The sequence below is a fragment of the Platichthys flesus genome, chromosome 10 (genome assembly GCF_949316205.1).
Source record: "Platichthys flesus chromosome 10, fPlaFle2.1, whole genome shotgun sequence".
Taxonomy (NCBI): Eukaryota; Metazoa; Chordata; class Actinopteri; order Pleuronectiformes; family Pleuronectidae; genus Platichthys; species Platichthys flesus.
The window spans coordinates 588,779-615,195 of record NC_084954.1 but is presented as its reverse complement, the minus strand read 5'-3'; the positions used below and the strand labels follow the sequence as shown (position 1 = coordinate 615,195).

Here is a 26,417-nt window from a genome sequence, read left to right as displayed (position 1 = left end):
GCAGATCGAGCACAAAGAACTTAAAATACGAATATCCTGGTGAAGGATCTGATATGAACAGAACAGATTTCTAATGTGTGATTTAACACGTGTGCAGTTGAGTGACAGGAGGTCCAGAGCCAAAAGGTGAACTTTCACTAGAACAACATGCGAGTGTTGGGTGCAGCTTCCCCTGAAGTGTGATACACAACGTCTCCGTCCAGTCGGCTCAGGACATCCTGCTGATCTCAGGTCAGGGGCCCTGTCCTCCTACATCTTCATGAGGACGCTCCTAACTTAGAGTCTGAAGTGTTTGTTCCAGAGGAATTCACAGGTTATTAATCAAATCCCTCTCCTCCATCTGGCTCGATGTCGGACTGAGTCTGTTTCTGTAGTTTCCCATGGTTCTTGATTAGGCTGCAGATTTTGCTTCTGGATTACACAATATCAAAAATAACATATTGTCTGGCTGCAGTTTCATTTGTGTGAAAATGAATTCCTACAGACGGTTGAACATTGGACCGTCCTTCATCAGATGATTCCAGTTTGAATTGTTATGGACGTCTCTAAAATGAGCTGTCACATGTGGTCATTAAGATGATATTATGTTTTAGTATCATACTCATAAAAGTAAATAAAAGCTGTAAACCCTCCTGACCTCACTTTAAACACGTAGTTTATCATTCACCGAGTTTCGCTCCTGAATCTGTCCGTGTCCTCACAAACATGTTAAAGTCTGTTTGGAACTTTTACATGTAAATAATGTTCTCTGACCTGAGCAGAGTTGTTGTTGTTTACAAGCTGCTGTTTGTGTAAACACAATCTGTTCAATTTAAAAAATCTAACGAATTAAAACTGAAGCCAGGTTAACATAAGCTAACGCTCACTTAGCGAACAAAAAACAAGCTAATAAAACAAGAAGCTAACACTCACTAAGTTAACACACACTGCGCTAACACTCACTAAGTTAGCAAACAACAAGCTAACACACAATAAGCTAACACTCACCAAGCTAGTGAAGCTAAAGTTGTTGTTGTTTGTGTAAGTTTATGTAGATCAGAGAAAATATGTTGCAGGTGTCGGTGGAAGCGTCAGATTGTCTTTTTAAATCTTATAAATAATTTGGTTTAGTTAAATAAGGATCATTCAATTTCGTGACAGTGGTTTAATAATTTACACACTATTTATTTAAAATAATGGGTATTATTATTAGTTTTATTTAAAAAAGTACATTCTAGTTAAAGTCTGACTGATTTATCCTAATTGTAATAAGTGATTCATAACAACCAGCTCCTCCTGGACACACGTCAGCTGCTGTTTATACACAAGACACTTAATGACGTGGATTAATTAGGAAGACTGAAAGTTACACATGTATTCAGGTTGTTTTGTGTCTGAAAACACATTTAGTCTGAATAATAGTTTGTTTGTGTGTTTGCAGAATTGAACTCCTCATCGTGAACATCCTGTGAGTTGTGTGTTCCACGAGGCCTCTGATCTCAGATCAGATCTGGAGCCTCAGCTGCAGGAGAACATCTGCATTCTTCACTCTGCCCTCCTGAAGAAACCCAGAGGAATCCTGAGGAATCCTGGGAATGAGGATCAGCAGCTGGCCTCGGGGTTCAGCCAACAGCTGGCATCACGTTATCAGACAATAAAAACACATAAATCATACTGGAGCTACAAAGAAGGACTGGGATCTGTTCTAACTGAGCCCCAGGACGTGAGTCAGAGCTGGAGACACAACTCAGATCCAACCGTCCATTCATCCATCATCCATCCTTCCATCATCCGTCCATCATCCATCCATCCATTATAGACAGCCTATTATATCTATGTAAAAATATCAATATGCAGTATATTATCCAGTGTGACATTCTTCTTCTACTGCTCTGGAAGCCACAGGATCAGTTCCCAGCTCCTGGTGGTTTCCTGTCTCACCCCGTTCTTGGAGAAGACGCTGTTCATCCACTTGGTGAAGGTCTTCTTCTGGACGGACATCCTCTGCTCCTGCAGCTCCCGGACCCGCCCCGCCCCGTCCTCCTCGCCCTCCATCCTGAAACAGAGAGGGGACGCCAACAGGATTCAAGAGACACAACCTGCTTCATTCTGCAGACAAACACACAACGGCCACAAAGTGCAGATGTGACCACAACTGTGTTCATCTCCTCGACAGAAACTTGATCTGATCAACATCAGAAATTATTAAAAGTGAAATTTTTATATTTTACAATGAAACAAGAAGAATTTTCACACAAAAGCTAAATAATTTATTTTTTGAAGAATGAGCAAATTAATTTATGAACTGTTGAATTTAAACCTGAAAACTAAAAACCACAGCTCAAGATAAATTAACATCACACCAGCTGTTAAAATCTAATTCTCTTTTGTCTGTTACACACTTTAAACATTTAATCTGTAAAGTAATTTGTAACTAAAACTACTCAGATACATGTGATGCAGTGAAATTCCTTTAAGTTGCTTAATTTGCATACATTATGTAAACAATATGCACGATCACACAGGACTAAGACACCACAGATAAAACATCCTAACGATGGTCTGAAGAAGAAGAAGAAGAAGAAGAAGAAGAAGAAGAAGAAGAAGAAGAAGAAGAAGAAGAAGGTGGAATCAATATACACACAAACACACACGCTTTCTCACAGTACCTTCTCTTTTGTCTTTTTCAGCTCAAAAATTTTCGAAGTGGGACGTCCAAAGACGTGTTGGAAGAAATATTGTTCTCTCTCTGATCCGACCGAAGAAAGAGTCTGAAGTTAGAGTCTGAAGTTAGAGTCTGAAGTTAGAATCTGATGTGAGGTATAACCCTACCCCACACAAGTCACATGAAGTGTTGTGTGTGTGAACTTTGAAACCAGTGGATTTACAGCATGAGCAGGTTCACTTACCTGACAGCAGCAGAAACCTGCAGGGGTCAAAGTTCACACCATGCGTGTGAGGATGTGTGTAACAACACACACACACACCCCAGTCAGCTGATGACAATGTCCCATCACGTCCTCAGAGTAAAGGGATGAATGTCTCATTAAATCAATCCAGATTCACTTTAAGATCTGTCACGTGTGAACCAGTTCAAACCAGTTTGCATGAAGAGGGAATCTGTGCCGAAACTTTAAGAAACAAATTAAAGCTCCAACAGTTTGAAAGCTGAAGAGTCACTGAAGCAGCTTCACCATTTGTCTCAGTAAACAACCTGTTACAGGAAGTGAATCATGATGTTAAACACTGAGAGGAAATCTGCAATGAACTGAACTCAATGAACAATGTTGATTCAACTATTTAACCAGATTAAGATTAGATCAAATTAAAGATTAAATTCACTTGAAATTAGTGAAAACTTCACGTGTAGCTGAACCCTGCCGACACCCACTCTGTAATAAGTCTGTAGTAAGTCTGGACATGTTGTGTAGCTGGTGTTTGTGAAGCAGCAGCAGGTTGTTGGGTCCGACTCGTTCAAACAGGAACATGTGGGAACATCCAGGTGAGGGGCGGAGCCTTTAGAGCGAGGGGCGGAGCCTGTAGAGCAGCAGGAGGCGGGGCATGACGTATAAACTCTGCTGTGTTGTTGTCTACAGCTCATCCACATATTTTTTACTGTGTTACATCTTATTAACTATTATAAAATCCGAATCATTCATTCTTTTTGTTCATCATTTTCCTTAATGCAAAAAGTAAAAACATGAAACAAACTTCAGCTCCACGAGTGCACGTGTTGAATAAACTTTATTAGTCTCCAGCTCTGCTGACAGGATGAGCTGCATCATCAGAACAGAGTAACATCCAAACAGCAAGAATAAAAAATAGTTTAAAAATCACTAAAATAAAACCTTCACAGGAATATGACTTTGATCAAAACTAAAAAACCAAGAAATCCTCAGAGACAGCTGCTCTGTGGGAGAATGAGCTGAACGTGGACCTCGAGCTGCTCTGTGCTCTCAAGGCACCGAGCACCTGATGGATCCTCGAGGACCGACACGTCCTGTCATAGGAGCAGAAGGTTCTGAAGGGTTGAAGCTCTGAACCACTCGGAGCGGACAGATATCAAAGGCTTTGTCTCGAGCAGGAACCAGGGGGCGCTCTTTCTGAAGCATTGAGATGAGCAGGCACTGCCGGGGACGTGTGCAAACACAGCTTTGAAATCGATTAGGATTCGATGTTCACAGAGTTAAAATCCATGATGTGGAGACAGGAAGGAAACAAAAAGAGAAGCTGCTCTTCATCAGTCAGAGAACTGACGAGCAGCCGACTACTCAAATCACTGACAGGCCCGACGCCTGGTGGATCAACATCAGCATATTTACAGTAGTTCATGTACAGTGTTTTTATACTTTATATATGAATGTACACATTTCCAGCTCCATCCAGGGTGTGACACTGTTTCATACTAGTGAGGAGTTTACAGGCATTTTAACATAAAGGAAACATTTCCACCAATAAAATATCCTGACGTCTTAACAATAATGAAAACTTGATCAAAACATAGAAACTTTCAAAAATGTTTAAAACAATAATGAGAGAAAATCCAGAATAACTGGATGAGAAAATAAAAATCATGAAACATCCTGAGTGGGAACTTTAGTTTGAGATATTAGAGTCATTTGAATATGAAGGTTTCTCATTATGAAGATTCATTAATCACACGTCTGGTGTTGACACGCAGGTTCACAACAATAAACTTATACTTTGAGTGTTAGTGTGCGATCATGTGTCTCTGGGTCAAAGGTCACATGGTTGAACATGAATCGTCTGAATGAGAATCAAATGTTTTCATTGGTCGAGCCTCGCTGCTGCAGTTAAAGGCACATTCACTTTGATCTAATCAGATTTACTGCAGCATCAAATCCTTCTAGTCGTTTTGTGACAGGAAGTGGAAAAAGTTTCCTCCCCAGTCGAGGTCTGAACTTCCAGAGTTGGAAATAAGACACGAAGGCAGCGGAGGATTCTACGGAGAGGAAGGTGTGCAGTCAGCAGAGGTCAGAGGTCACCGCTCTGCTCGTCTGTGCTGATGTTTACAATACGAGGAAACAGAAGCGAGCGGACACATTTCAGGACGCCATCCGTCCCCGAGGGACGAGTTAACGACGAGCTGCAGTGGTGCTGTTAAAACAGGACGGACTTTGACCTTTGACCTCTGAGAATACCCTGGACCCAGCGTCCTGGACGGGGACTGACTCTGAACTCCATCGTCACGAGGAGGCGGGGCTAACTAACGACTTCCTGCTGCAAAACACACGGCCAGTCGGATTTACAACGAACGTAAAGACGACTCAGGGGGTTGAGATTAGCTGCAGGAGACGTGACCTCGTGACCTCTTGACCTCGTGACCTGAGTCTGACTCATTCTACACTAAAATAACTACATCTAAAGATAATCCTCACATCCTTGACAACACAAAGAAATATCTAACTTTTAATGAGGTGATATTTTCATCTCAGTAATGTTTACTTTAGAGAACCAATCAAAAACCAGGATTCCTACATGAGCTTGATAATTCAAATATCAGATGTTTGAATGATGGAGCTCAGGAGGAGGTTTCCCTCGATGCTTCACACTGATCATCTCTGACCTCCAGCTGCAGAGGACGATTAGTGAAAACAAACTTCTCACTCAGCCCAGTTTCAGAATCTGGATTTTCCACGAGGCTCTAATCCTCTTCTGGACGATCGGGTCACGAGGTGGAGAGAAAGAATAATCACGTCCCCCACTCTACAGGAAACTCTACAGTTAGGCATCTGGAAAGTGTCTTGGCCTTCAGAATAAAAACACAGTATTATTATCAATTCATATAATGCCATAGAGTTGTGTGGATACATATCTGTAGCAGATTGGATGCAACTCTGGTAGTTGTGTGGCTGTAGCAGGAAATATCTGGATACACTGTTCTCTTTCACAATAAAAGTGTTGTTTGTTGCTTTAAAATAACTGACATATAAACCAAAATAAAAGCAGGTTATTTGGACTCAGTAAGTGATCATCTTAGTGTCGAGCTCTTCATTATAAAACACCTGAACTTTGACCTTTGACCCTCTGTAGCCGTCGGCCTGCTGATTGGTTCCCTCTCAGTCTGAGCACCAGCAGCAGTGGACTTCCTGTCAGTCTCTCCGGGGCTCGCCCCCTGGTGGCGCTCTAGTCCTCGGTGTTGCTGTACAGGGCGTCTGCGGTGGGGTCCTTGCGGTGGGACGGGGGCATCAGGTGGTCGGGCAGGTCGGAGGGCAGCTCGTAACCCTCCAGCTTGATCTTGATGAGGTGCTGGGCGAGGGCGAACTCCTCGTCGTCCAGCATGCCGTCGTGGTCGCAGTCCGCCAGCTTCCAGATCTTCCCGAGCACGGTGTTCGGCAGCCGCGAGTTCATCATCTCCTTCTTGGCGTTGACGCCGGTGATCTTGCCGTTGACGGGCATCAGCGTGTAGAAGATCTCGTCGTAGCGGTGTTTGTCGCGGCTCACGATCCAGTCCTCCGTGTCGGCCCCGGCGCTGATGCCCTCGCCGTAGCCCCGGCCGAAGGGGCCGTCCTGAGAGCCCTCGAAGGCGCCGCCCGACACCAGGGTGGGCGGGGCCTTGGACTCCTCCTCTCGGATCATCGCCATCAAACCCGCGATCTTTGTGGCCATCATCTTGTCCACCGACTCGATCAGCTTCACCTTCAGGGACGGGAACTTGCTGAAGTCGTAGTGCTGCAGCATGTCCTGCAGGGGGCGACAGACACAAAACTTAAAGTCACCACTAAATTAAACCTGTTTATTCAAAGCCTGAAGTTCCCGGTTGAATCTGAGGCTCCGCCCACCACCTGACTCCGGAGCCTAAAACAAAGACTTTGTGAAATTAAATAATTGTCGATATTAAGAAAAATAATCGAACCATAGAAAGAGAATTCAGAGCAAAGAAGAAGAAAACGAATTGGAAAGTGATAACGATTGGTCCCTGCAGTTCTGTGTATCCTCTGACAGGGGGCGCCGAAGACCACACACCATGTTTGTTGTAGGCCGAGAGTCCACCGACGTGAACATGACACCGAGCTGCAGGTGGACGCAGTGTGTGTGTGTGTGTGTGTCTGTACACATCTCACCAGGGAGTCGACAAACACATCCTCTCGCGCCAAAAAGTGAATAAATACAATTGATGCTAGGGAATGAGCACACACACACACACACACACACACACACACACACACACACACACACACACACACACACACACACACACACACACACACACACACACACACACACACACACACACACACACACACACACACACACACACACACACACACACACACACACACACACACACACACACACACACACACACACACACACACACACAGCCTCTCTCTACAGGCCTGAGACACCAGCTGCAAACTGTGTGTTTTTGTGTTGGGTCACTTTGTCCCTGCTGCCTTCAAACATCTGTCTGACACCAGTAAACATCTGGATCCCGTCGTCTCGGGGTCAGAGGTCGTTCTCAGTCTGTTACACGAGGACACACGTGATGTAATCTCTATAAAATGAAGCATCAGCTCCTCCTGCGGCCACACATGGTGATGAAGTGGTTTTTATGTGTAGATAAAACTGAGTTTAACGATGTGTTGACTCTGACTGTGTCGTCCTTCTGGATATTACCCATGATCCTCTGCTTCCTGAGGCTGAAGAGCTGCAGCTGTAACAGATCCACCAACTGTTCAAAACTCTTCATGTTTCACAGTTTCCTGCTGAATCCTGGAGATAAACTCTGGTTGTTAAAAACTGATCTGAGTTCAGCTTCACTCTTCAGCTGCAGCTGGTTGTTTCTGTGACTCTCAGTCAGTTGTTCTCAGGAGATGGAACCCACTCAGCAGAGTCACAGAGAACAGACGCTCAGGGAGAGAAGAGGAAACTCTCTCTTGTTCACACTCACACATCAGACTTCATGTTTCTCAGTACCTGCATCTTGGTGACGTTGGGGAAGTCTCCGGGGCTGATGTGATGCTCCCTCTGCAGGATGGTGTAGATCTCCGGCAGCCTCATGATCAACTCCTCCTTCTTCTTCTCTCGTCCAAACAGAGACGGCATCTCCTTCTTCAGGTAGCTGATGATGTAAGCGTGCACCTGCAACGTAAACAAAGGAAAAAGGGAAATGACTGAGAGGAAATGAATCTACACCACGGGCCCTTGAAGCATCAGAAACCTCATCAGACATAATATCAGCTTCCTGTTTTATCTGTTTACAGAACAAACTAAATAAGTTTCTCTCCGGAGTCGAGGTATTAAAGGAGTAAGAGAGAAAAGGATTTACTTAGTTCCCGTTACGTTTATAAAAGAGCAGCAGATCAGATTTAATTGAATCCTCTCAGACTGAGAGTCTGGGCGACTAAAGAAACAGGAGAGTGGACGGGTCCGAGGGGAAACTAGGCCACAGCTGATTGATGCATTCAGACCAGCAGGAGGAGGAAGGAATGCAGGAGACCCTGTAATCCTTCACACCGACACATTGCATTATGGGAGGTGGAAGGAAGGAAAGGAGGGAGGGAGGCTTGATGAGAGGAGGGAGTGGGGTCACTGAATTAGACCAGAGTCATTTATCAAAAGTCAGGAGAAGAAGGAAGAACCAAGATAAAGTGTCAGGAGGAGCAGGTCAGCGTGAGAAGACAAACACAGGTGTCTCCTCATCCTGTTGTTGTCATCTGTGAACTAATAATAATAATAATATTAATATAATTATTTCTGGGAATGGGATTCTTTTATAATATCATTATATTTATATTCTATATTTTATAGCTATATGTAACAATTGTGACAACAAATGAGTAAAAGTGTGTTTTTATTGGACTCAGAGGTTTAAACTGACATTCATTCATTTCAGAGGAGAACCTGAGAGTGATCACATTCCCTGACTTCTTCTGTCCGAGACCAACAAACATTCCAAAGTTTTCCCAGAATTCCAGAGTTCCTGAAGGCGTCGGCGTTAACGCCAAACACAACATGTCACTTCCTGTCTCACCTTGGCCAGACGAGCTCTCTTAATCAGGTCGTTGAGTTTACGGAGGGCAGCGTTCCTCGGGAGACTCTGGATGTCCTTGAACAGGTCCTGAGACTCCGCCTCGAAGAGACGCCTGGGACAGGAGGGGACAGGAGGGGACAGGAGGGTGAGTGAGTGAGTGAGTGAGTGAGTGAGTGAGTGAGTGAGTGAGTGACTTGCTCTCTGACCTGTTCTCAGTGTTCTGCAGTGGTTTGGCCCAGAAGGAACCAAGATAAACTCTCACCACCTCCGGAGAGTTAATCACCTTCCCCAGTGACCACATGAGGGCGCCGTACACTCGCATCAGCTGCTGGGTGTCCACCTGAGGACACAGGTGAGGAGGAGGAGGAGTCAGACTGAGACAGGTGAGGAGGAGGAGGAGTCAGACTGAGACAGGTGAGGAGGAGGAGGAGTCAGACTGAGACAGGTGAGGAGGAGGAGGAGTCAGACTGAGACAGGTGAGGAGGAGGAGGAGTCAGACTGAGACAGGTGAGCAGCAGCTGGTTCCAGAGGGATGAGGTCCTACCTGGTCGGCCTTGTTCAGGACCACTCGGATCTTGTCGTCTTGGCCCTTGAAGGCTTTGATGGCCTCGGAGAACTCGTCAGAAATGTCCAGTTTGTGGGCATCGAACAGCAGGATGATGCGGTCCACCCGCTCCCCGAACCAACGCAGGACCTCCGCGAAGTCGTAACCTGAGGACAGACACGCAGACAGAGGGAGCAGCACCTCCTTTAGACTCCAGCTCAGAGGATCTTCAACACTCAGCCTCTGAAGATTCATCAGTTTGGATTTTCAGTTTGAGACATTTTGAAGCTTCAGGTTAAAAATCCCTCAAAGTGACCTTTGACCTGAGTGTGTGGTCCAGGTAATACTCATGTTGTGGGGACCTGAATCTGGTTACAGTCACATTATGGGGACTTGTCTTCTTCATGGGGACAAAACGTGAGAACACTTTTAAAGTTTGGTTCAAATTTAGGTTTGGTTAGGTAAGTAGTAGAGTAAGTGAGTCCATGTCCTCTGAAGTCATAGAGACACAGCTCTATGTGTGTGTGTGTGTGTGTGTGTGTGTGTGTGTGTGTGTGTGTAAATTGATCCGTGGACGTGTGGGTGTGGCTCCTCGGCCCGGATCTGGAGAACTCCTCTGACTGAAGCAACAGAGACACTCAGGTTTCTATCTGTACTTTACTGTAATCTATTACTTCTGTATTGTATTACTTTCAGACAAATCAGTTTGAATCAGGAAATACCTAAAAGGTCGTTAGGTCAGGAAGTTACACTTTCAAAGTAAAATGTTCCTGCTGTACTTATCCAACACCGACAGTTACTATTACTTTGATTATTAGATGTATATAGGAAATTTATTAAATTATATTTACACATTAGTGTGAATATAACACACACACAACCGGACCTGACATAGTCCACAAACTGCACAAACACAAAACACCTTCAGTAAACAGCCTTCATCAACCCTGTCCCATTACGACAGTGTGTCCTTAAACCAGAGTTAATAAACCTACAGCTCATCAGTCTGTCTATAATGCTGCTGGTGTGTGTGTGTGTGTGTAACTGTGTGTGTGTGTGTGTGTGTGTGAAGAACAGCAGTTAACCTCTGGCATCACATTACAACTCAGTATTTAACCTAAAGACGCTGCTGTGCACAAACACAACATTACTGCAGGGACCCACACCTCTGACTGTTTGTTGACACAATACACACACGCACACACAGTTGTGTCTCCATGACTTCAGGGGACATTACTTTGACTTTGACCTGGAGACTTTAACCTTAACCATATATATTACAATAACAAATAATCTGAATTAATGATTAAATCGCTGCAGCTTTAAAACAGAATAAAGATTTGTCACAGTTTCATGAGCCATGACTCATCAGGTCCTGAATAAATGATGTGCGACAACGTCCGATGGTGAGGGACACCTGCCCCCCCCCCCCCCACCCACACCCACACACCCACACACACAGTCTCGGGTTACACCTGCAGGCTCAGGTTTTCGTCCCAGCTGACTTGACTCTGTGTGAGTCGGAGAGAAAACACTTTGTGCTTCCATCACTGGACGGCTTCTCACTTCACATGATCTGTTTCCTGTGGAACAGGAAGTGCCCTCAGACCAACAGCAGCACTTCCTCTGTCCCGCCCTCACGTGATGCTTTTATGCCCCAGAACAAATATAATGTTTCCACCTCTACAGAGAGAACCTGAGAGTGAACGAGACGTCCTCTGTCTATTCACAGTGTGTGTGTCTGTGCTGAGCCCATGAGCTCCAGGTAGCGTCACACACACCACACCGACATGAGGAGTGACTCTTCGTCACGGTTCATTGGTTCGTTTGTTTGTCAGTGGGTTAAACTCTTTATTACTGACGTTAAAGTGAGAAGTCACTTTCTGTAGACTTCTACAGACACAACCAGTGGAGTCGCCCCCTGCTGGTCAGTACACAGAAGACAGGTTTTATGCACTTCCACATTCACTTCACTTTCCTGTCTCTGAGTCTTTGTCCATCTCTATAAAGTGTCTGTGGGTGTCTCACTGGTGGGGTCACTGAGTTCATTTGACTGGATCTGAGGTGATGAAGCAGACCAGTGACACCAGTGGGCAGAGCCACTGAAGGGAGGGAGGACTGGCTGAAAGCCCAGTCTGACACGCTGACGGTCGGACTGAAGAATTTGAGGAAGGCTCAAACCCAACGGTGAGTCATTGAAAAGAGACATTTAAATCCCCAGAATGAGGAGAACAATCTGAAACAGATCGAGTCTCGTGATGAAGAGGAGCAGCTGAGAGGGAACCAAACTGCTGCTTTGAGTGAGTCCCGTGATGAAGAGGAGCAGAGGAACCAAACTGCTGCTTTGAGTGAGTCCCGTGATGAAGAGGAGCAGAGGGAACCAAACTGCTGCTTTGAGTGAGTCCCGTGATGAAGAGGAGCAGAGGGAACCAAACTGCTGCTTTGAGTGAGTCCCGTGATGAAGAGGAGCAGAGGGAACCAAACTGCTGCTTTGAGTGAGTCCCGTGATGAAGAGGAGCAGAGGGAACCAAACTGCTGCTTTGAGTGAGTCCCGTGATGAAGAGGAGCAGAGGAAACAAACAGCTGCTGCAAAATGTTAAAACTGCATCAATGATAATTGATAGAGTTCCCAGCAGACGCTGGCGTTAGGCCACGCCCTCTGAGCCGAGCAGGCAAACAGTGACTCCACCCTGTCGTCACCTTGCAGCTCTGCCCAACATGCGACAACACGCAGAGTGACGCACAAACAGCAACACAACATTACCTTCTGTCTGACTATTGTGTGTTTCAGGATTCCTCCAGGATTAAAACTCATTTTCTAATAGAGTGAGTGAGTTTGAACCAAACAACACAAAGAAACACAAAACAACCAATCCAGCGCTTTGTTTTCTGATCATCTGATTGGTTCTTTCTGTGACATTCTCAGAGTTGTGTTCCTGTCACAGAGTTGTGTTCCTGTCTCAGAGTTGTGTTCCTGTCTCAGAGTTGTGTTCATGTCTCATGTACATGTCCATAGTTTCATGGTGTGATCTGTAACACCGGTGCCATCACAGGTTTAATACCTGTTGGGAAAACCATCAGTTTAAATCCCAAATCCAACACGTGTGTGTTTTAAAACCTTTGCAGCACATGTATGTGTGTGTGTGTGTTTGTATTTGTGTGTGTGTGTGAATGAATCAGTTTCAGAGCAGTAGCTGTGATCTCACTGATCCACCAGTGTCTGTGTGCTGAAGTTCAATCTGTCAGTGATGCTGCTATGTGTGAGTGTGTGTGTGTGTGAGTGTGTGTCAGTGTGTGTGTGTGTGTGTGTGAGTGTGTGTCAGTGTGTGTGTCAGTGTGTGTGTGGTCACTGTTGGCCTGTTGAACATCGTCAGGAGGAATTTGGCCTCAGCTGAGCAGCTAAGTGTTTCCAGATGGAGGGAACGCCCTGCTGCCGCTTCCTGTGGCGCCCTGTACCTCCCTCTAATCCTGCCCCCCCCCCCCCCACACCCGTCCAGCTGAGGTCTTTAACGGCTGCCGTCATCCAGGCTGACTCGATCCCAGAGCAACAGGGACGGATGAATCTGGTCCCAGTCTCTCACTTGTGTTCATGTTGTTCAGACCTGTGAGGTCACACAGAGCAGGAAGTGGGATTCGATCCAGGTGGGAACACCAGGTGTGAACTGGGAGCTGAACATGTGATCAGATCAACAATGAACGTTAACGGAGACGTCTTCTCTTCAGCCTCTGTCTCAAACACTTGGTCTGCTCTGATTGGCCAGCTGCTCCAAGCTGCTCTAACTTTACCTTGGTTAGGGGGCGTGTCTTACTAGCCTCACTAGCTTCAGTGTTTTCTCCCTTTATCAGACTTTAGACTTTTTTACTTTAGAGAACTTTTACTTTCACAGGAAGTAACCGGCTGTCGAGTCGTCTGTCAGGTCATAGCTTCAGATCACCTGAAGTTCTGATGCTGAACTTAAGACACATTATTAAAGACCTACCCCCTCCACAGTCACGTGAAACACCTGCTTCTCTGGATGGAGTGAAACCTCCCGACAGTTGTTCCTGTTCAGATGCTTTCTGTCAGTTTCTCTGGTTTCAGATCTGCTTTTGTAGAAAAAACTGAGAGTTTCAGTTGATTCATCATCAGACAAAACAAGAAGTGAAACCAAAAAGAAGAAGATCTGTCGGTCTGAAGCCTGTAGAGCCTCTGAGATGCTCTCCAGAGCTGGATCTCTGGGTTCATCCTCTGAGGAGAAGAAAACCTGCCACGTCCCAGGCGTCCAAAGACATTTTAACAAGAAAAGACAAGTCTGAGTGTGGGGACTCATTCTCAGGTCTCTGCTGAAGCTAAACCTCTAAACCAGCACAGTGTCTACATTCAGAGACGTCCTCCTGTCCCTCCATGTCCTCTCATGTCCCTCCAGCTTCTCTCCTGTCCCTCCATGTCCTCTCATGTCCCTCCATGTCCTCTCATGTCCCTCCAGCTTCTCTCCTGTCCCTCCATGTCCTCTCATGTCCCTCCAGCTTCTCTCCTGTCCCTCCATGTCCCTCTCCTGTCCCTGCATGTCCTCTCATGTCCCTCCAGCTTCTCTCCTGTCCCTCCATGTTCTCTCCTGTCCCTACATGTCCCTCTCCTGTCCCTCCAGCTTCTCTCCTGTCCCTCCATGTCCTCTCATGTCCCTCCAGCTTCTCTCCTGTCCCTCCATGTCCCTCTCCTGTCCCTGCATGTCCTCTCATGTCCCTCCAGCTTCTCTCCTGTCCCTCCATGTTCTCTCATGTCCCTCCATGTTCTCTCCTGTCCCTCCAGCTTCTCTCCTGTCCCTCCATGTCCTCTCATGTCCCTCCATATCCCTCCATGTCCTCTCATGTCCCTCCAGCTTCCCTCCTGTCCCTCCATGTCCTCTCCTGTCCCTCCATGTCCTCTCATGTCCCTCCAGCTTCTCTCCTGTCCCTCCATATCCTCTCCTGTCCCTCCAGCTTCTCTCCTGTCCCTCCATGTCCCTCTCCTGTCCCTCCATGTTCTCTCCTGTCCCTACATGTCCCTCTCCTGTCCCTCCATGTCCTCTCATGTCCCTCCAGCTTCTCTCCTGTCCCTCCATGTTCTCTCATGTCCCTCCATGTTCTCTCCTGTCCCTCCAGCTTCCCTCCTGTCCCTCCATGTCCTCTCATGTCCCTCCAGCTTCTCTCCTGTCCCTCTCCTGTCCCTCCATGTCCTCTCATGTCCCTCCAGCTTCTCTCCTGTCCCTCCATGTCCTCTGACATGCTTGTCTCCTGCTGTCTCATGTGCTGACTGTTCAAACAGCTCAGGACGGTCGTGGAGTTGAGCTCATAGCATCCAGAAGGTAGCCGGGGTGTGTGTGTGTGTGTGTGTGTTTGTGTGTGTGTGTCAGTGTGTAGTTGTGAACAAATTGTAAGAGTAATTCAGGGACGTGGTGACCTCTGACCTGTAATTAGACTGAATGTTGAGTGATGAGTGACGACTGCTCTGATACAATATGAGGAAGTGAAAGAATCTCAAGGACTGTTACACAACACAGGATGATGACTTAGTCACTCACACACACGCACACACACACACACAAAGTCAACAAAACCATATGTGTACTCATGTGTGTGTGTGTGTGTGTGTGTATGTGTTTCACTAGCGTACCTCTGCTGATTCGCTGCTTCTCTCCTGACAGGATACCAGGAGTGTCGATGATGCTGATGCTCTGAAGAACCTGATTGGGCATCTGAGAGCAGATGAACCTGAAACACACACAGACACACACACACACAGACACACACATTAGGTATAAATATACTTGAATTTGCAGAAGCATCATATATATGAGACTGTCCCAGATGTGAACCCTGACAGGTTTGGTGGACGCCCTTCTGCACTGAGTTAATTTCGGCTCCAGACGACAGCAGATATAAATCTCTGGCTCGTCCGAGCTCGAGTGGCAGCGGGAAAAAACAAAACCAGCTCTGACACGTGGTGACGCACACACACTTCCCCCTGGAAACAATAACTTATTGTGGAAAGTTCCTCCACTGCACCAAGAGGGACGAGGTGGGATTCCTGGTTAGAGGAATGCCTCGGGGGGGCACACACACACACACACACACACACACACACACACACACACACACACACACACACACACACACACACACACACACACACACACACACACACACACACACACACACACACACACACACACACACACACACACACACACACACACACACACACACACACACACACACACAAACACACACACACACAGTTCGAGTGTCAACTATTTTTCTACTTCCTCTTAGAAATATTTCTGGACAGAGGAAATAGGTTTGGACAACAGTGTTTCTATCTAAATTTAAACCCCCCCTGATCTGAACTCTGACATCCAACTGTGTGTGTTGTTTATGTGTGTGTGTGTTTGTGTGTTTATGTGTTTATGTGTGTGTGTTTGTCTGTGTGTGTGTCTGTGTGTGTGTTTGTATTAGTTAGATTTTATTGACGACATGATCAATTCTGCTTATTGGTGCAATTCTACATATATTCCCAACGTCTCAGTCAGAGGCACCTTTAATGAGTCGATGGATCAGTGAGCTCCTCGAGGTGTGAACCATTCTCCAGATGAACAGTTGAGTTTGAACGAGAGCATCAAACCTCTCGTGTGCAGGGAGTCACATGGTGCAAGCAGCCAGTAACATCCTCCCTCGTTCAACGTTGTTTAACGTTCACTGACATGAATCATGAAAACAATTGAATTCACAACTCCTCTACCTCTGTCAGAGCCACCATCCCAGAACTGACCTAAACACACCTGTCTCCTCACTGTGTACCCTGTACCACACTCCGCTCCATACACTGGAACACTCCACATCATATGTGTTATGTGTTAATATAAACCATATTGATATATCTTTTTATACAATAATATTGTCTTTTGCACACTCTGTCTACATATTCTTACACTCATAGTATATTATATTATCTATTGTATAGTCAAATACTTATATTTATACCTTGACTATATATCATATATTATATCATACTCTTTGTATATTCTTTGTATATATAAGTCTATATACACATATTTTTACATATTTACATGTTATTATTATTATAATATATACTGTTGCTGCCATTATTACTATATACTGCCATTATATTGGTATAATTACTATCATATATAAATATATTATGTTATATTATATACTATATATACTGTACTATTTGTATATACTATCTAACAATAACATTACCATCATATCATCAGTACTATTACCATCATCTTACCACTGCACCTTATCTACCTATTTATCTTGTGTTTCTGTTTTTATTCTTTCTACCTCAATATTTTTTATTTTATTCTATTGTATTGTATTCAAATATACCGGCTGCTATGACGACTTAATTTCCCTTCGGGGATGAATAATGTAATCTATCTATCTATCCATATATCTATCTATCTATCTATCTATCTATCTATCTATCTATCTATCTATCTATCTATCTATCTATCTATCTATCTATCATTCTATCTATCTATCCATATATCTATCTATCTCGCTATCTATCTATCTATCTATCATTCTATCTATCTATCCATATATCTATCAATCTCGCTATCTATCTATCTATCTATCTATCTATCTATCTATCTATCTATCTATCTATCTATCTATCTATCATTCTATCTATCTATCTATCTATCTATCTATCTATTTATCTATCTATCTATCATTCTATCTATCTATCTATCATTCTATCTATCTATCTATCTATCTAAACTTAATGAGCTCTGATTCAAATCGATCACACACTGAAAATTCCCTGATCAGTCAATACTCTTTATATTCTAATTATGTCATTTATATCACGTTCTGAAGAATGATTGGTTCTGAATTAACTTCGATCTTGTCTCTGATCTTATTGGTTATTGTAAAAGTTAAAACATTCAAACACTTAATGAGGTCATGATGACATCATTCCTACATACGACCATAACTGATCATATGACACCATGTGATAGTGAATAACTGTCGGATCAATATCAACTTCAGGCTGGTGTGTGTGTGTGTGTGTGTGTGTGTGTGTACCTGTTAAGGAAGGAGTTTCCGAACGCGTTGAGTTTCCTGAAGGGTTTCTTGGGGTCGACCACCAGAGCGTTTCCAGGGACCACTCCCTCGTTCTCTCCGTACATCACAGCGATGAAGCCGTCGGTGGTCGGCTCCGGACCGATCCTCATCCCCGGGAAGTCCTGCTCCAGCAGGTACCTGGGGGGGGGGGGGGGGGCACACACACGACAAAGGTTTGTTGATCTCGTGTCATTTATTCAGAAATGGTTTTGTCAGTGTGACCCAAACAGGCCGGTTTCCTCTGAGAGGGCCGGCTCCTCTGAAGCCACGTCTGAAATGCAGAATTGAATTCCTGTGCTTTCATGTGTCGACCTCGTCGACCTCTCACACGCTCGCTCTTGTTTCTGAAAAGTGAGAAAGGAAGGAAGAGATGCAGAGTGTGTCTTCCTGCTGTCAAAGTCCTGACAGGCCCACATGGAAGTCCAACAGAGAACAAGCTCAAGATGGAAAACTACCAGAGACAAAGAACTGTTTACTCATCATCATCGGCATGTTTTCACTGAGCTGCTGATCCAGGAGGATTTTCACTGGGATGTGATCGTCCAGGTCGGGAGTTAACACCAGAAAACTCTGATCCTGGATCAGTTCTCCTGCAGCAGCACTCTGGTCTGAAACACCTTCTCATGCTCAAAGGTCAATGACCTTCTGACACAGCAAAGAGAGGAGGAGCTCACACTGTAACTCCACCTCCATCAACCTTCAGGGAAAGGAGCAGGACACTTCTTCTCCAACATGTCAGGCGCTCAACTCATCATCGTCCACACGCAGAAGACACCTCGACACCAACATGGTTTCAATCAGCAGCACAAAGTGGGATGTGACCAAGTTACTGGAGTTCACCAATGTTCTGCCACCAAGGTGATGAACGTAGGAGAAGGCCGAGGCTAACGTCCCTGTGGACCAGTAGTATTTATATTTACATCTTTCATTTAAAAACTGAGCAGATGTTTATCAACAGCGGTCCACCCGTCTTCTGAGTGGACCAATCAGAGAGCATGCAGCGGCCTCTGTGGAGCCAATCATTGGACCACCTTCAACTCCGCTGCTTTCACTTCAGAGAAGAAGAAGCAGAAATTTGTCCAGTTTGCAATTTACTGGCAATCTGTTCCCATGATTCATAGCATTCCTCAGGGCAGGGTGGGGCCTCGGCAGTGGCCCACACACACTAACACTAACATGCACACACACACAGACACACACACGCACACGCACACACACACCCACACACGCTCACACACACACACACCCCCACACCAGAGGGGGATTACAGATGTATTGGCTTCACAGAAGGTCACACGACCTTCATTTGACCTCAGAAATAAATAAACCCAGGCTCCAGCAGATTGCGTCTTCAGTCTGCAGGTCGCAGCTCGTCTCTAGAGCAGTCAGTGTGTCTGTAGTTCAGTCAGTGTGTCTGTAGTTCAGTCAGTGTGCCTGTAGTTCAGTCAGTGTGTCTGTAGTTCAGTCAGTGTGTCTGTAGTTCAGTCAGTGTGTCTGTAGTGCAGTCAGTGTGTCTGTAGTTCAGTCAGTGTGTCTGTAGTTCAGTCAGTGTGTCTGTAGTTCAGTCAGTGTGTCTGTAGTGCAGTCAATGTGTCTGTAGTTCAGTCAGTGTGTCTGTAGTTCAGTCAGTGTGCCTGTAGTTCAGTCAGTGTGTCTGTAGTTCAGTCAGTGTGCCTGTAGTTCAGTCAGTGTGTCTGTAGTGCAGTCAGTGTGTCTGTAGTTCAGTCAGTGTGCCTGTAGTTCAGTCAGTGTGTCTGTAGTGCAGTCAGTGTGTCTGTAGTTCAGTCAGTGTGTCTGTAGTGCAGTCAGTGTGTCTGTAGTTCAGTCAGTGTGTCTGTAGTTCAGTCAGTGTGTCTGTAGTTCAGTCAGTGTGCCTGTAGTTCAGTCAGTGTGTCTGTAGTGCAGTCAATGTGTCTGTAGTTCAGTCAGTGTGTCTGTAGTTCAGTCAGTGTGCCTGTAGTTCAGTCAGTGTGTCTGTAGTGCAGTCAGTGTGTCTGTAGTTCAGTCAGTGTGCCTGTAGTTCAGTCAGTGTGTCTGTAGTGCAGTCAGTGTGTCTGTAGTTCAGTCAGTGTGTCTGTAGTGCAGTCAGTGTGCCTGTAGTTCAGTCAGTGTGTCTGTGGACCGTGAGCTGCACTGACAGCGCACTCTGTAACTGACGCTGGCTAAACCACAGACTCACAGGATTGAAGTCTGACTCACACCTTCTCGTGAGGCTTGTGTAATGGGAACTGACTTCACACCAGTAACCATCAGTCAGAAATGAACTGGTTCATGTCGACCAAACCACTGCACCTGCAGCTGCCTCCCACTCATCACCTCCTGCAGTGAGGAGCCCTGGTCCTCTCCTCATCACCGGACCACTTGGATCACCTGTCAGGATCTGTTCAGTCTCCTGAGGTCTCATCCCTCAAACACAGACACACAAATATGTGTGTGTTTGGGTTTGTTGCTGTGGTGCATTGTTCTTTACACCCCCCCCCCAGTGTGGCTTTAACAGCGGGGGGGTGTAACTCGTGAGGACGTGCCAGCCTCCGGGCAGAAAACAGGACGTCAGCTGAGCTCATGAGAACCATGAGGAGCTCCTCAGTTCCTCCTCGAGTCCAAGTGAATGTTTGTTCCACGTTTAACCAGATTCACTCCAGAGGATCTTCAGATTTCACGTCCACATCAAAGTTGAATTTACTATCTCCACAGACTTTTGTGATAAAAGTGACTCAAAGATGTGTTTGTTCATTAACTAGTAATAAACACTGAATTCACTGAGGCACAGAAAATTACACATGAACTATGGCTCCGGTCATTTAGCATCACACCACAGACAGCTGGCAGCAGGGAATCTCACTCGCAGGGTTCGGGCTGGACATGTGTTCACGGTGGACGCCTGGAGAAGTCGTCGGCCATGTTGAATCTAAACATCTGTGCATCAGGCTGTAAGACCCACGGACAGGTGGAGTTCTGCTCATGTGTGTTTGTGTCTTTGTTTGTTGAGTCAACTCTCTTCTGTTATTTCAACAAAGAATCCAAACCTCAGCTCTGACGTCTCCGTCCAGAACGAGGTCAGTTACCCATGATCCCCGGCAGCTTTCACAGCGCCACTAAAGCCTCTGTGCAAACTACAGTACCCATGAGCCTCAGCTGATCCCGGAGCTGTGCACTCCACAAACATTATGACAACATGCACACGAGTCACAGTAGATTTCCACAGCAGAGACCTGAGCCTGTGACGCTGGAGCCGGTTCAATGAGTCGAGGTGGAGGAAACAGCAGCACACCACTGACTCTCTGTCTGTTAACATGAGCTGCTGACCACTGACTCTCTGTCTGTTAACCTGAGCTGCTGACCACTGACTCTCTGTCTGTTAACCTGAGCTGCTGACCACTGACTCTCTGTCTGTTAACCTGAGCTGCTGACCACTGACTCTCTGTCTGTTACCCTGAGCTGCTGACCACTGACTCTCTGTCTGTTAACCTGAGCTGCTGACCACTGACTCTCTGTCTGTTACCCTGAGCTGCTGACCACTGACTATCTGTCTGTTACCCTGAGCTGCTGACCACTGACTCTCTGTCTGTTAACCTGAGCTGCTGACCACTGACTCTCTGTCTGTTAACATGAGCTGCTGACCACTGACTCTCTGTCTGTTACCCTGAGCTGCTGACCACTGACTATCTGTCTGTTACCCTGAGCTGCTGACCACTGACTCTCTGTCTGTTAACATGAGCTGCTGACCACTGACTCTCTGTCTGTTACCCTGAGCTGCTGACCACTGACTCTCTGTCTGTTACCCTGAGCTGCTGACCACTGACTCTCTGTCTGTTACCCTGAGCTGCTGACCACTGACTCTCTGTCTGTTGCTTACATCGCTGCCTCGGTTCAAGGAGAAGGGACGTCTCAGGGACCCAGAGAAATCAACTACTCACTGATTTCCTAAATGCAGATTTAGTGGATTTAATGAGCCGGTTTCAGAAGAGGACTGGACTCATTAAGACAGAGCTTTGACACTTTTGATTTTCTTATCCATACGTGGAAGAGTCTTAATTATGCAGATTAGATATTAGGTATAAAGCTCCACCAGATTCAGTGTGGGCGGAGAGCACTGATCAAACAGCTGCTGGAGGTGAGATGAAAACTGTGAAACTAACAAACTATACACAGTGTAAAACTACTGAGGATATGGAAATGAACTACAAGGATGAAAATACATATTTGAATTGTGAAAATAATGATTTTATTATTATTGATTTTTATTTAACTTGTTTTTGCTCGAGTTTAAAGATAATTTCAAGACCCTGAAGTTCAGTGATTCAAAAAAGACTTGAGATATATTTGGAAAAGTCTCTAATGAGAAATACTGTGAGAGTTTAATTTCCTTTTTCTTATTTTGGTTGTTTTCTTCTGTTCTTATTATCTTTGACTTTCTGTTATTCATTTATCTTTGAGCTGCCTAAAGATCATTTCATGTATTTGTGACTGTAAATGAGACAGACTTCAACAGGCTTATTTCATCTAAACCTTCAAAATAAAGTGTCTTGTTATAGTTTATAACTTTCTATAGAATCCTTCATCTTTTCCTCCTCAGTTGAACAGAGAGAACGAACCAGGAACACCATTTAAAATATAACTTTTCCTAAATTCAGATCGGTTTTGGTGGATTAAACATCAGCCGATTTCAACATCAGACCCGAAACGTCCGTTTGAACTGTGAGTGAAAGTTCTTCCGCTTCACGAGACTCGTGTGGAGGCGAGAGAGTGTTGAATGGTGCGGTTTGTAAGTGAGGTCTGGTGTAAGAGCGGGTGACGCTGCTTCCTGGTTCACGCACGGTGGGGCTCGTACCTGATGAAGGTGGTCTTCCCGGTGGAGTACTGTCCCACCAGCAGCACCATGGGTTTGCTCTGGAAGTCCGCGGCCTCCAGGGCCGGGGAGTGGAAGTCATGGAAGAGGTAGGTCTCCTCCAGCGGCAGCAGCTTCCGCGTGTAGAGGCTCTGGAGCCCCTCGGTCACCGTCTGGTACATCTCTCCCTCCCGGCTGCGACCCTGCTCCTGCTTCACCCAGCTGAACATCCGCCCTGCTCCTGCTCCTGCTGCTGCTCCTCTGGTGCTCCTCCGCTGATCCTGCTCTGGTGCTCCTCCGGGTGCTCCTCCGCTGCTCCTCGGTGCCTCCTCCGGTTCTTTCTGCGGGACTCGACCTTCAGGCTGAGGAGAGTCCACGAGTGCGCGCGTATGGAGCCGAGAAAACAGTGACTCCTCTGTGGGCTGTGTGACCGTTGCTGGTGTGTGTACCTGAGGGCACCGCCCCTGTGACGCAGCACGGACACACACTCACACACACACACACTCACACACACACACACACACACACACACATTTACGTCTATCTCAGTGAGGAAACTAATTTGCATAATGTTAGAACCTAAACTCTATTCTTACTTTATTCTAACTTGAACCTAATATCTGAACTTAACCAGGACCAGGTCACGACTAACCCTAACCTACCCACCTCTGACCTCTGACCTTAACCAGGACCAGGTCACAACTAACCCTAACCTACCCACCTCTGACCTCTGAACTTAACCAGGACCAGGTCACTACTAACCCTAACCTACCCACCTCTGACCTCTGACCTTAACCAGGACCAGGTCACAACTAACCCTAACCTACCCACCTCTGACCTCTGACCTTAACCAGGACCAGGTCACAACTAACCCTAACCTACCCACCTCTGACCTCGTACCTTAACCAGGACCAGGACCAGGTCACGACTAACCCTAACCCATAACCTACCAACCTCTGACCTCTGACCTTAACCAGGACCCGGTCACAACTAACCCTAACCTACCCACCTCTGACCTCTGAACTTAATTTGTTTCAAACAAACACATCATTTAACAGGTTTTAGTCTCATCTAGTTAATTATTAATTATGAACGGATCAACACATCAGACTTGGGCTGCGATCAGCAGTGTGCGGGTCGAGAACCTGTGATATCTGGACCTTGTGCTGCCGCGTCTCCGTGTGGGAAAGATAAACACGTCACTTCCTGCTTCACGCAGCACTTGACCACGCCCACTAATTATTATGACCCGTATTAATTCCCTGTGTTATTTCATGCATGATTGTTTCTTTGCAATATCTTTGAAGTGTATGTATATTATTATTTCATATTCTAAGTACTCATTAAATATCTTTTACACATGTAAAGTGATGTGATCCTGTTTCATGGTGATCAGTAGGTGGCGCTGTGACCCTGAGTTAATATAGACATATGGAGCTGTTCAGGCCTGGACTCTGATCATGTGACAGAAGTTTGGTGGTGATAGGACAATGCAACGTGGAGTTATGAAAACGAAGGATCAACTTTCTTTGCCCTTCGATGTTTACACGTTTTGAGGAAGTGTCACGATTCTGATCATGTGCTTATAGCATGTCTGATCTGACCAACCGGCAGCCGTGCATCAAAGTATAACACATGTCACTTCCGGTCTCCAGCAGGTGGCGCTGTGACAATGAGTCAATAATTTACATATGGATCTGTTCAGGCCGCCATATTGATCGTGTGAATGAGTTTCGAGAATGATTGGAATCTGCACAGAGGAGTTAGCTTCAGCCTTTGAGGAGTCGAGATGACGCTCACTGAATATGAAGTCGATCTGATGAAAGCTGTGGGAGGAGTTAGTTAAAATACACGACAAGTAAAACAACCAAAATATGAACAAAATTATAAATGGCCGACTTCCTGTTGCTTAATTCAAGTTGGTGCCGGGACGTTTTGTCCCGTCCGCTCATGATACACGTGAGACCGACTTCGTGACGATGGGTTAAACGAGACAGAATGTCTGCGTTGTAGGGGGCGCTGTCGAGCCATTTGGCCACGCCCCTATCCAGAACAGTAGATGAGACAGATTCAAAGAATCTGTCTTTCTTCTGTAAGTCTTTGAAAATCAGTTCAGTTGCAGGCTCCTGACACCACCACCGTCCTGTAGCGCCCCCTGGTGGAGGCAGCCTGACATCACACCACACACACTAAACTCAGTGAATGAATTAGGTTTCTGAAAGTGTTGCATCATTAAGTCTAACTGTAATACATCTAGTAAATAAAAGGTAAAATACTTCATAAAAACATTTGTTCATAAGACTAACTAAGCTTTGTTTTCATATGAACGAGACCAAGGGCAAATAAATGTTATATTTCAGATGATCAGTCTTCATGTCTTAGTGTTTTAGACCATACTTTAACAACGCACCTTTTATAATTGTACTATATTATCTTTCTAGGTTCTTACTCTTAAAAGCCTTTTAGAGATGTTTTTATTATTATCTGTAGCATCTGAATCATGTTTAGAAATGTTTGTTTCAAGGATAAATGTAATATATATGTAATACATGTTTATGTTTACATATATAAGTGATTAAATGGGTGAAATACAGTTATGTGGTGAGGTTTGAAAATGACGAATTGGACTTTGAGTACACTTTTATTCCCACACAGACACACATAAGCAGTCTTTGTGTCAATAAATCTCTGATTGATTTATTATCTTGGAGCATCAACAGGTGTCCGGTTGCCAGGTTGTGTTAGATCCTCCTCCTGCACGACTCAAGGATTAAATGGCTCCACAATTATGAGTCTGTCAATAATCCCTTTATTGATTATTATCATAATCTGACATAATATAAAGAATACGTGGGTGATTATAACTCATGATCACAGTTTATAGATCTGATGGTTAGAGACAGTTTCCTGTAACAGATGAGATCTGAAGATCAGAATCTGTCGGCTCAGTGGACCCACCATCAGTCTGTGGTCTGAGCCTCCAGGCTCCTGGCTTCTGTCCACCGGTTCAGGTTCTGAGCTCTAGACATCAGGACTTCCAGAAGATGGGGACCAGACATCAGGACTTCCAGAGGTTCTGACCTCAGGACATCTAGAAGATGGGGTCCTGACCTCAGGACTTCCAGAAGTTGGGGTTCTGCGCCATCCTTCTCTGGTAGTTCTCGTACCACCGGAGGAGGCAGCTGGACGGGATGAAGGTCTCGGTTCGGTTCGGAGTCATCTGCTCCTGCGACACAGCGAAGGAGGAGCAGAAGTTGAAGAGGCTGTCCAGCATCTTCTGGGTGAACTGGAGGAAGGAGTCCACGGAGGACACGGCGGCGCTGGACACCGGGATCTCCTGCGCCAGCTGCTGCAGCGGCTCCACCGACACCCCGACCTGGGCCAGGGAGGGGCCCGTGGAGCATCCGGCCCCGGGGCCGAAGGGCTGCGGCCCGGAACCGCGCTCCCCGGGCTTCAGGCCCGAGATCTTGAAGATGGCGCTGGGCTTGTCGTTGGTGATGAAGCCGAGCAGCTGCCACACCGGGCCGCCGCCGCCCGGCTCCGGGAAGGAGAAGTACACGGCGCCGCCCGTCCCGGCGGGGAACGGCACGGTGCCCAGCATGAACACCACCACGTGGTTCACGTTGTCGAAGTCCGGCAGGTTGAACAGGAACTTGTCCGGAGCGACCTGCAGCGCGTCGGTCTGGACCAGGCGGCCCGCCACCAGACACCCGAACATCCCGGAGCCCACCGCCGGGAACAGACTGCACCGGGGCCGCTCAGAGGCGCAGCAGGACCGGGTCCCTCTGGCAGACAGGCACGGAGGAGAAGGACCGGAAGAAACTTCCAGAACCGACCGACATGTAGGATCCTCAGCTGCTGCTCGACTATCGATTGAGCGTCCTGAATATTTAACCCTTAGATGGACTGACAGGCAAATGTGTGTCCGCTGAGCAGAGAACACACACAATACA

The 26,417-nt window shown here is 46.1% G+C and overlaps 3 protein-coding genes across 3 annotated transcripts in view; all 3 read right to left on the bottom strand.

The window, feature by feature from the left end:
- sptbn5 (spectrin, beta, non-erythrocytic 5) overlaps positions 1-2,034 on the bottom strand; it is a 39,040-nt gene extending 37,006 nt beyond the window's left edge. The window contains exon 1 of the mRNA XM_062396899.1: positions 1,921-2,034. Coding sequence (XP_062252883.1) covers positions 1,921-2,034 — 114 coding nt within the window. The remainder of the gene's footprint in view (positions 1-1,920) is intronic.
- A 1,670-nt stretch (positions 2,035-3,704) lies between these two features.
- ehd4 (EH-domain containing 4) lies at positions 3,705-22,921 on the bottom strand. The gene is made up of 8 exons (XM_062396938.1): positions 22,468-22,921; positions 17,598-17,774; positions 15,154-15,251; positions 9,522-9,688; positions 9,184-9,317; positions 8,978-9,089; positions 7,921-8,085; positions 3,705-6,684 (listed from the first exon to the last, which is right to left on the bottom strand). Exons 1-8 carry the CDS (start codon positions 22,692-22,694, stop codon positions 6,127-6,129), a joined length of 1,638 nt encoding a protein of 545 aa, XP_062252922.1. The 5' UTR covers positions 22,695-22,921; the 3' UTR covers positions 3,705-6,126.
- Positions 22,922-25,256: 2,335 nt separating this feature from the next.
- On the bottom strand, positions 25,257-26,403 carry hikeshi (heat shock protein nuclear import factor hikeshi). Its single transcript, XM_062396948.1, has one exon. The coding sequence runs from the start codon at positions 26,180-26,182 to the stop codon at positions 25,577-25,579; it is 606 nt and encodes a 201-aa protein (XP_062252932.1). The 5' UTR covers positions 26,183-26,403; the 3' UTR covers positions 25,257-25,576.
- Between the last annotated feature and the right edge of the window lie 14 nt (positions 26,404-26,417).